The sequence below is a fragment of the Grammomys surdaster genome, unplaced genomic scaffold, assembly GCF_004785775.1.
Source record: "Grammomys surdaster isolate TR1022 unplaced genomic scaffold, NIH_TR_1.0 437, whole genome shotgun sequence".
NCBI classification, from domain to species: Eukaryota; Metazoa; Chordata; class Mammalia; order Rodentia; family Muridae; genus Grammomys; species Grammomys surdaster.
In genome coordinates, this window is record NW_021604856.1 from 75,615 (window position 1) to 87,312 (window position 11,698).

The following is an 11,698-nucleotide window of genomic DNA, read 5'->3' on the forward strand; positions in this document are numbered from 1 at the left end:
TTGGAGAAGGGAGAGACACATATTACACTGAATAGCAGAACCAATACTAATGCTTTATATTTTTAAATCATCCTTTTAAGACTTTAGTAAGCAGGCATGGTAACACAGCTCTGTAATCCAGTGGTTCCTAACTTTCTAATGCTTTGACCCTTTAATACAATTCCTCATGTTGTGGTGACCCCAATCATAAAACTATTTTCTAGGGCTGGAGAGATGGCTCAGTGGTTAAGAGTACTGACTGCACTTCCAGAGGTCCTGAGTTCAAATCCCAGCAACCACATGGTGGCTCACAACCATCTGTAATGAGATCTGATGCCCTCTTCTGGTGTGTCTGAAGACAGCTACAGTGTATTCATATATAATAAACAAATAAATCTTTAAAAAAAAAACTATTTTCTACTGTTGTTACTTTTAACTGTAGTTTTGCTGTTATGAACTATAATATAAATACCCGATATACAACCGTGTGAAAGGGTTGTCTGATTCCCAAAGGGGTGGTGACCTGAAGGCTGACAGTTGCTGCTGCTGCGTCACGCCAGCACGCAGAGGGCTGAGGCAGGAGGACAGTAAGTTCAAGCCCAGACTCAACTACTTGGAAAGACCCTGTTTCAAAAACATTCTAGCTCCATGACAGTAAGTTACAGATACCCATCCCTTCAAAAGAAGAAGCAATTCTGGGCAACAGACGAAAATAGTAGTTGTAGTAAATAAAGCCAGGGAAACTATCTCTCCTGCTGTCTCCCTTTGCCCTTCTTATATGAGAGCAATGTTCTCGTTTGTTGGCAGATAGGGTTCCTAGCTAGGACATCCAACGCCTGCTTACTCCTTTTGGCTGGTAGCAGGGGGTTCCACTGATAAGCCTGTCTAAAAGCTCCAGCTTATTACAATAAGAACAGAGAAATGGGCCGATGCTAATCTTAGAGCGAGCACTTTTGTTTAGAACAAATGGGTATTTCTTAACAAGTATCAGCCTCAAACTCTCAGGCACAGGCCATGAGCATGCTTTGAGCTTAGGAAGTGGGTGTGGGCTCCTCAGAGCTGATGTGGCCAGTCTGGACTGAAAACCACTGCTGGGATTCCAGGCAACTTCCCATGAGGTGAGCAGTTGTGATTCTTCCTCTTGTTGCTTAACTTCTCTTTGTCTGCATAGGACCTATGAATTACATTAAGAGATTTTAAAAGCTTGTGTCAAAGACTCCCAACCTGGGCTGGAAAGATGGGTCAGCAGGTAAAGGTGTGTAAGCCTGCGGACAAGAGTTCAATCCCTGAAATTTACACGGTGGAGAGAGAGGCTTGACTCCTGACAGCTGTCCCGACCTCCACATGTTGGCAGTGGACATGTATACACATGTGCACACACACACATACATAAATATGATACATTTAGGTCACTGCATAAAAAAGCAACCCCCAATTGTACTTATAGACCCAACCCAATTCAGTGCTAAGTTAACACGCCTGTGGAGGACTAGAGGACTTAGTTTTTAAAGACAAAATGAGCGTTAACTAACTAAGGCTAAGGAACCAAGAAGCTGTGCCTTCACTCTGCTCTAACACGGAAAGAACAGCCAGGGGTACACCAACGCCAGGGGCCACATCCCTGTCACAGGCCTCGGAGTCATCCTTCCCATGAAAGCTGCTCCCCTTGTCAACCTGACTATGGAAAAATCAATGAGGTGGCGTCAGTATAGTCTTACTTGTAGCAACAAACTGTCACAAATTCAACAGTTTAACAGTGCAAATTTGTCATTCTTTCTTCCTATCAGAGTTTGTATAGGGAGCACTAGGCAAAAATCAAGATGCCAATGGGGCTGCCTTCCCTTCTGAAGGTGTTAGGGGCAAATATCTGTAGATGGCTCCTCTCCCAGAATCCTGTTTAACAGTGGCTAATACCTGTACTTGGGAAAATGAACATTTTGTGTCCCTTGGCATCTTGGTGCGTCTACTAACTGGGTAAATAACTGAACAGCTAATTTAAACGTTTCACGGTATTACCTTCTCTCATAGCTTTAGCAGCTTCTCTCCCCCCAGCCTTGGGCCTCACAAGCCATAGAATTCCAAGGGTGGTGGCAGCTGAACTTGGACAGGAATAAAATCACAATTTTATTTTCCCTAACCTCTGGCCATAATGTATCATTTTCTTTGCTCATAAAGGAAGGCATAATTGCAACAACAGTAGTTGAGATGACAACAAAAACACACTAAATGTTTTTGGTTTTGTTTTAAGTACTGGGAGTAGAACTCACAATCTTACCTATATAGGGCAAGCACGTCACCAGTGACCCACAACCCGCAACCCAACAATAGGTACTTTTGTATGATGCAATTCCTACAGATACTGAAATATCATTTGTGCTTGTCTTTATTTAAACATTGTGGTAGTTAACTAGATTTCTAGATTTTATTATTTAAATCATCAAAATGGCTATGCTAAGCTAGGTATGGTGTTTCATGCTTACCAGCTGAGTATTTGAGAAGCTGAGGGAGGAGGACTGTCCTAAATTCAAGGCCACCTTGAGCTGTATAGTGAGACCTTGTTTCAAAAAACAAAGTAGTACATGTTACTAATATAAGTGGTTTCCTTTGTGAGCTTACATATTTTATATGTTAAAGCATTTTGCTTTGAGAATGGGTCTACACAATGAGTCCAAAACACACACACAGAAGTGAAGGACTTCTGAAGAGAGCAGAAGAACAAAGGAAAAGGCCTTTGGAAGGGTGAGGAAGGAGCCTGAAGTCTGCCATTTTGCTAGTTAAGGAAGATCACGAACAGGGCCACTGGAGATCTCCGAGTACAAAGGCTGCTGTGGTCAGCTGAGACAGAGCTGCAAACAGTCGGCTCCACTCCCACTCTAATTCCTTCTCCTCACTTCAAACCAGTCACCTCTGGGTTAGGACAACCACAGGAGGATCAGAACTAAAGGGTGGACCAGCTCCTCCATGGAGAAGGCAAACCCAGATCACATCTGTCCTGAAGTGAGTGAAGAAGCCCCAGCTGGCTATCTGACTAAGCAAAGCCTGAGCCAGAACAGTTGAGCAACAGGCTTTTTTCTGGAGATGACGTACTTGTGACTACTCTCTGCAGCAGCTAGCCATGATTTATTCATGCCAAAAGTCACTTTAAAGTGCTGAGAAGCTTTGAGGACCCAGGAAGGGGAACTTCATCCCCCAGCTCCTAGCCTTACCAGCTACCAATGGCCAAGTCACAGGAGCTGACCTGACACAGAGGAAGCAGGAAGGCTGAGGCCCCTCAGAGACTAGAAGTCTGGCCACAGCCTTTGTTAGTTCTCACAAGCTCCATACATCAGTTCTAAATAAAATTTAGGTTGGGTTCTTATTAGTCATCTGGAAAAGTCCTTCTCTCTTCCCCGACAAGTACTTTCTCACTACTGCCTCTATAATGCTGAAAACTAGGTAAAGTGCCAGAACATATATAAGAGAATTTCTTTCTTTCTCTCTCTCTCTCTCTCTCTCTGTCTCTCTTTCTCTGTGGAACAGCCCTGGCTCTCCTAGAACTCACTCTGTATGTAGACTAGCCTGGCTTCGTACTCACAGAGATCCACCTGCCTCTGCCTCCTCAGTGCTGGGATTAAAGGTGCAAGACCATGCCCAGCAACCTATGAAGTCTTTATACTTCAGAAAAATATGATTGTTAATTATTTGTGCAGATCACTAAGATGAAGCTTTGATAGAATTGCACATTGCTACCTTCAACTAAATTTTTATCAGAATGTGGAATTTCAACTTCTGAACTTTATTATTATTATTATTAACTGTATTAAAAGATTGAAGTATTAGGAAGATTGAGAACCACTGCTCTAGACCAAACTGGCCTTGAATTTATCATAGATCCTCCTGCTTCTGCTAGAACTAAAAGGCCACGCCTGGCCTCCAACTTCTAAAGTTCAAACCACATTTCATCACATGGTTTGAAGCACTGTGTTCCCACAAGAAGCCACGACATACAAGAAACCTTTCTTTTGCCTTTGGAGACAGAGTTCTGCATAGCCCTGCTGGCCTTGAGCTTCCTACCCTTCTCTCTCCACCCTGAGAAGACGAGTACTGCTATATCCAGCTTTACAAAGAAAGTTACCTGTAACTATCTAGTACTGTGAGTTCTAAGTGGTTGAACTATAAACTAAACTAAACAATACACCTTTAGTTCGGAATGCTCATTGCAGGGCACGGCGGTGCTCGCCTTTAATCTCAGCACGAGGATGGCAGACATGTAGATCTCTGAGTTACAAGCCAACCTGGTCTGCAGAGAAAGTGGCAGGGCCAGGATCTTGTCTAAAAAATAAAAGGATTCAGTATCAGAAATCCTGTTGGAACTAGAGAGGAGGGTTGGAGGTACGGTTCAGCAAATGAAAGCACGAGCCACACAAACCTGACAGACCCAACTCTGATCCCCTGAATCATGTGGTAGAAGTAAATTGACTTGAAAGTTGTCCTCTGACAACCACACCCAGGCCACCACCCCCATCATCACCATCATTTTTAGGAAAAAAAAAAGAAAAGGCCAAAGTAGGGTTTGTGTCAAGATATTACTGGAAGATTGGAGAGATACCTCAGTTGGTAAAGTGCCTACCACTCAAACAAGAGGACCTGAGTTCAATCCCCAGCACCCACATAAAAGCCAGGCATGACATGAACCTCCCACTATACACATAAGTGTGCCCTCCAAGGCATGTACACATATGGAAAAGAAATATCTCCCTTTAGAGAAAAAAATAAATTTACTCAAGGGGGCTAAGGAGCTAGGTGAACCAGTAAGATGCCTCCCCTGTAAGCATAAGGACCTGAGTTCTATCCTCAGTTCCCACCTACAAAGCTGGGCAGAGTGGCACACTGGTCTTCCCAGTGCTGGGGAGGCAGAGGCAGGTAGATCCCTGGAGCTACTGGCCAATCAGTCTGGTCTAGTCAGCAAGTGCCAGGTCCCAGTGAGAACTGTTTAAAAACACAAGATAGATGACTTCTGAGGAATAATGAATGATCTTAACTTATGGATACCCCCCACACACACGTACGTGCACACACATGTGTGCATACAAGTCCACCCCTCCCACATGAACTTACACATATATACTTACAAATTTATTGAAGACAGGCTAAATGTGGTGGAACACCCATGTGCATGCTTTACAGAATTAAAACACTGATCAGGGAAACTGATCACTCTTTTCATATTTTCTTCCTTCCTTCCTTCCTTCCTTCCTTCCTTCCTTCCTTCCTTCCTTCTTTCCTTCCTTCCTTTTTTGTAAAAGTAAAATTTCCAAATTCTGTCCAGATTGAAAGAAGTTATTCTCTATGCACTCAAGGTTGAAAAAGAGCTGAGTTGGGATTGTAAAATGGTATAAACATAGAAGTTCTTAAAAAAAAAAGATTAAAAATAGTGTCGCCATATGATCCAGCAATCCCACTACTAGGAATAGATCTAAAAGAAGTGAAAGAGGAGCTCTATGTTTGCACACTCTTGTTCAGAAGCACGTTTCATAAGAGCCAAAATGTAACCCCAGTGTCTAATGGCATATAAATGGGTAAAAGGATAAGATACAGGATGGATATTATCCATCCTAAATAAAGTACTGATAGGATGAACCTTGAGGATATTATCCTTAGCACAATAAGCCTGCACAAAAGGACACTTACAGACAGCATGTGTTGCATGCCTGTAATCCCAGCACTCAGGTCACAGCAGGACGGCGTGTGACTGAGGGTACCCTGGACTTCATAAAGCTATCACAAAAACAAAATGGAAACCAAACCAAACTGCTAGGATTATACTTGTATGAGGGACCTGTAATGGTCACAATCAGAGGTAGGGGCAGAGGGTCAGAAGTTCAAGGCCATCCTCAGCTGTAGAACCAGAGGTCAGACTAGGCTACATGAGAGCTTGTCTCAGAAACAAAACAAAACAAAACAAAACAAAAATAGTGAGTTCATAAAAACCATATAAACTGTCACAGTAACACACGACTGTGGTCCCAGTTACTGAGGAGACTGAGGCAGAAGGATCAGTCTGGTAAGATGAGCCTACATGTTTGAGACTGGCCTGGGTAATGCATGGAGACCCTGGCTCAAAGGAAAAGTTCATAGAACTTGGGCTGGAATGATACCCACAGAAACAAGACTAGAAATGAAAAGAGGAGTGGGTATTGTTGATGGGTACAGAGTTTCAGATCTGTCTAATAAAAACATGAACCTCTCTTTTGCAGCTATGTGAATATACAAAATAAAAACATGATTAACTTTATTAGCTTTTGTCACAGTCTTTGTTAAAGTTGCATACACCCCAACCTCAAGATACATCCTGTACTAATCACAGATTTAGGGCTGGATTCTTTTTTTTTTTTTTTTTTTTTTCTCGAGACAGGGATTCTCTGTGTAGTCCTGGCTGTCCTGGAACTCACTCAGTAGACCAGGTTGGCCTCTGCCTCCCAAGTGCTCGGATTAAAGGCGTATGCCGCCACTGCCTGGTCATTAGGGCTGGATTCTAAAGAATCCATGTTCTTTCCTGTTTAAATGTTAGTTGTTAACCAAGAGGCACTGCTACCCAAGGGTTGTTTTTTTTATTGTTGTTTTGGTTTTTTTTGTTTTGTTTTTTGAGACAGGGTTTCTCTTTATAGCCCGGGCTGTTCTGGAACTCACTCTGTAGACCAGGCTGGCCTTGTGGCTTTTTTTTTTAATTAAAAATTTAAATTACATTAGTGCACGCGTGCGTGCGTGTGCGTGCATTGTAACACATATGTAGAGAAACTCAGAGGGTAATTTTCAGGAGTAAGTTCTTGCTTGGGTGCCTAGAATCAAACTCAGGTTGCCAGGGTCGTCAGCAGCCACCTTTATCTTGCTGGTCTACTATCTAAGACTTTTAAACATTTAAGTTTATAACAGCTCATTATACTCTCTTATTAATTTTAAATACAAGAAGGCATATATAAATAAGTCTTTTGTTGTTTTTATTTTAAAACAGGGTCTGCTATGTAGCAGTGGTCTGCTATATAGCAGTCTGGCCTTGAACTTGTGACCTTTTGCCTCAGCCTCCCAAGGGCGGGGACTACAGACACTCAGCATTTGCACATGGCTCTATAAGTAATATTAGACTAATCAAAAACAAATTGTTCAGCGCCTTTTCTAGCTCCTTGCCACTCCTTCTTTACCCCATGTTATTTTCCCAGACCTTTCTCTAGTCAATAGGGTTTAGTTCACAAGAAAGTAATAAAAAAAAAATCCTAATTGGCTTGACATAAAATGAAATAAAGACACTGACGTTTGACGTTTGGCCAAAATCTAAGCCAGTGACTTCTGTTCTCTATATTTTCTTTCTTTCTCTCAGCATAAGAAAAGTCACCAGAGTTTCTCCCTTTTTATCTGAAAGAGAAATCTGCTGTGGTCCTGGCAGGCTGCTGGAGAGATGAGCCGATAAGTCTTTGGAGAACAAAGGATCTATCTGCTTCTGTGTGAGCCCTTCGCTTACAGTAAGCTGACCAGTGAAGCCATGTGTGGCGGGAAAACCTGCATGCAGCTTTCCATCTTTTGAACATAACGTCAAGAATTTAAAATGCCAATGGCTCTAACTCAGCCCCTTGTTTCACTGACAGAGCAACCCTATTCTAGAAGAAAGCTTCACTGAAGATCAGGATTGAAGTCGACATCAAAGATTTGGATTCAGACTTTCTATGAATGACTTCTAATTTGTTTTAGCATTCTTTTGATTTCAGGATCCCCTACTCAACTGAATGGCACACGTATTTTGAGCTGTACCTCATGGGCCTATCTTTTGATTACAAACCACAGTTTTATTACTGTACTGACACAGCTTCCTGGCTGCAGAAACGAGCAGATGAGATAATTAACAGCAGCAGCTGTCCAGAACATTACACGCACACCGTGAATGAGTTTAAATGCTACACGTCTCAGCTTTCCAATACCTTCATGGCCATGTCTTTGCCTCTACAATGTTAACAAATCACAATAGGAAGGTTAACTTGGGCTGGGATGTAGCTCAATGGCAGAATGTTTAAATAAAATACACAAGACCCCACCTTCCCCCCCACACCCCAACACACCCCAACTTAAAACAATAGGAAGCCACTGAAGTAGTCAACTGCCTACTCGGATGACTTTAAGCTGATCAAATCAATTTTATTAACTAGTTTGGGTTTTTTTTTTTTCTAACTCATTCAGTTTTCTGAGAGTTTTGACTGCTGAAACCCTTATCAACAAAAACAGCCCAAGCTCTCTAAAACAGTTTAGTTTACTGTGTAGAAACAACTGTTCAAAGTATTTCACATCCTAACTTAACCTTCATAAAAACAGTAGTAAATACAGCACCCTTCTATTTAAAGGGCTCTGTGTGTGTGTGTGTGTGTATGTGTGTGTGTGTGAGTATGATTCTACCACATCCCTTTTACTCTGCCCATTCATTCATCAGGATTCTAAAATCCCTATTTATTTATTTAGTCTCCTAAGACAATGTCCCATGAAGTCCAAGGTGGCCTTTTGATCCTCCTGCCTCAGTTTCCCAAGTGTTGGGATTTTACCACACCAAGACACTTACCTTTTCTTTCTGTCAGGAAATGAAGAACTGTAGCTAACAGAATACTTTGTCCAAAGATAAGCTAGCAAAACTGAGCTTGGTGGAGCACTCTTATCCTACCACTCAGAGGTGGAGGCAGGAGGATTGACTCTGGCTACCTGAAAACTTATCTCTAATGATAAGAACAAAACAAAAATCAAAGTTAAAATAAGCAAGAAAACAGTCTAGATTAGCATCAGACTTCAAAGCCTTCTCTTTGTATTCTTTTTTTCTCTGCACCCAAGCTGACCTTGAACTTGTGACAGAGCCCCCTGCCTCAGGTCCAGTGTAGCTGAGATTAATAGGTTTGAGCCAATAGGCTCAACTGAATTTCTTAATTTTTCAGTGTTTTCCTTTAACTATAACTGTGCAGAAGTGCTGCAATCCTCTATATTCTTTCTCTCACAACTAAAGCATTTGTTAAAATATAATTTATAACTAATGGTTGCTTAATAAAGTCATTTAGTGAAGCCTTGGTTTCTTGATTCTGGATCAAATCTAAAGATACCTAGCTCCTGAGGACATAGTTCAGTGGTAGAATGTACACCTAGCATTGGCAAAGAGCTGGGTTTGACCCCAGCACCTGTTTTCTGTGGTAGAGCAAAGTCACTCTGACTTTCCCTCTCTCATTTTTTGGGAAGAAAGTAAGAGATTTCTACAGTCTTAACAAGTATCATGCCTCCATCAACTAACTGGATGAGGTCAATAAAATCACAGCTTCCTGCATTTCACTGAGAACTCTAGACACAGCTCCTCGGTGCCAGTTTCAACTTCCAGGTATTTTATCTATCACCCTAGAAGTTACTAACAGTAGCTTTCTCCATGATTTATGAGAGTAAGTATAAAAAGATACTTAAACAGAAATAAAGACTACATTAGCGGCAAGTTATTCTTTTTCAAAGTAACAGACATCATTAGACAATTTGCTGTTATTAGCACCAGCAACCACTTTATGAGCTGGCATTATGGCCTTCAATTTCTCAACATAGTAAAGTTCTAACTATGGCCATGTAAGAAATGCCTCCAAAACCTAAACTTTTTCGGACATAAGGAGCACCTCCAAGTTTTCAGACGTGCTGTATACAGAATTTAAAGCTAGTTAATTCAGTCTGATACTGATTAGCTACTCTGAAGAGAAACAATAACCAAGACAGGAAGATAACTGCATAGACTCAGTACTGATGCCGTTTCTAAGCTGGAACTAACTGTACCAAATGGTATGAGTCAGTGTTCTCATAAAACAGCCCAAAACATCTCTCCTGGTGCCGTTAACTCATGACATTCCACACGGAAAGACGAGGAGGCTTTGTTTGTTTTGCCAGCAGCTAGCTCTTATTTGAAACCTAGATATTTATTATGGGGGGCGTCTTTCCCTTCACATTTACAGAACTGTTCCCAAGCATTTTAATGTATCCTTTTAACAGAAACAAAGCTCTCTGATCCACGTAATTGATCTGGCAGCGTCTTCCCTCGACCAGCATTTGGCCCGATTCTTCAAGAGATCAAAGGAGTCACAACCTAACTTTCATAAACTAGGATCCAGAAATGGGCTTTTGGTAATGACCAGGAAGTGCAGGGTATAACAGGAGGATCAGTGGGCGGGTCATGGTCCTTCCCCGGATCACGTTTCCACTTTCGGTGCAGTAAGGGAAGGGAACTGATGGTCTGCACCTCATTTTCTTATTTGTTATGTTAAGTCAGTCTGCCCCGACACAACCAGCAGAACTGCCCGCTGAATCCCTGGGGTAACCACACCTCAGGGCCAGGGGACGGCCTAGGTTGCTCTTGGCTATTAAGGATCCGTGGTGAAGCCACCACACCCCTCCTCATCTCTTCCCGCCCCGGTTTGGACAGCCAGGTTCTAGGGCTCGTTTCCTACTCAGAGCCCTGGAGTCCTGAGTGCTGACACCGAGCGAAGACTTCCCACCAGGCCCACTATTCTCAAAGCCCTGGAACCCTTGATAAGGGTTCTCTTTTGGGGGGTTCTTTCCTGTCTGCTGCCCCAAGGGTGGGAACTCACGGCTGCGGCGGCGGCAGTGAAAATATCCTCCCCCTCGGTGTCGCTGTCCCCAGCCTCGGGTTCTGACCCCCCGGCAGCCCCTTCGGACTCCGGATCCATGCCAGGGAAGGGCGGAGGGAGTCGCTCCGAAGCGCTACAGCCACCGCCTCCCGACGCCATCTTCCTCCACCCGTGGCGGAAGCAGCAACAACAACTTTATAGACAGTGCCGCGAGCAGAGCGCTCCAGCTGTGCGAGGTGCGCGAGGGCCGTTACGGACCCGGAGGGACCGTCGGGGCGGAGCCTGGGGGAGGCACTCGGGGCGGGGCCTGGACTTCTGCTCAGCCAATCCAAGCCCGGAACCGCGAGGCTGCACTGGGGCGGGCCAACTAGGCAGAGGGAGGGGCTAGAGGCTGCCCAGTTCCTCTGGGTCTTTGTGCCCTGCATGGCTCTATCTGTCACGCTTCTAAGATTTTGTTTGAATAAAGTCTGTGACTAACAATGTTTGAAAACCTCTGCGTGCCACCTGCTCATGCCAAGCACAGTGCTCTCAGAGAGATTTAATATTTTTGATTGAGGGCTGAAAAGACTGCAGGAAGTTTCGCCACTTGGTTTTTGGACAACATTAATTCATTCAATATATACAGAGCATTCACTGTGAGCTTGGCACCTTACTGTGCGTTTCAAATACAAGTACAAAAGCTCCTGGCTCACAGTTTAATGAATGCTTACAGTTTAATGAGGCAGTCTTGTTAAGTCAACAATTTAAACACGCTCAGTGTTAACAGTGTGCAACAATAAAAGAAGTTATCGATTCTTTTGGGAGAAGCCAGGCTTCACATTAAGGGGAGATCTCAGTGTATTAACTTCGGTTGTTAAGAATTTGGGGTTATACTATGAAGTGAAATGGCAGGGATATTGTTGGGATTGGATCAAAATGTCCTGGGGCTTAATCATAGGTTAGAGGGCTGAAGTCAACTAGAGTTTAAAGATAACGTAGGTTATGTTATCATGGGTTAATTCTGCAAGATGATCCTTTCTTTTCAAGGAGATGAAACCTGTCACTAACTCCAACAGAGGGAGGGTGGTTTGCTTTTCTGGTTGAAACAAGGTCTCACTTAGGCA

The 11,698-nt window shown here is 43.1% G+C and overlaps 1 protein-coding gene across 1 annotated transcript in view; it reads right to left on the bottom strand.

The window, feature by feature from the left end:
• The window catches only part of Snx1 (sorting nexin 1), a 39,137-nt gene extending 28,262 nt beyond the window's left edge, over positions 1-10,875 (bottom strand). Inside the window, exon 1 of the mRNA XM_028781453.1 lies at positions 10,596-10,875. Within this exon, the coding sequence (XP_028637286.1) occupies positions 10,596-10,754 (159 nt within the window). The 5' untranslated portion in view covers positions 10,755-10,875. The remainder of the gene's footprint in view (positions 1-10,595) is intronic.
• Between the last annotated feature and the right edge of the window lie 823 nt (positions 10,876-11,698).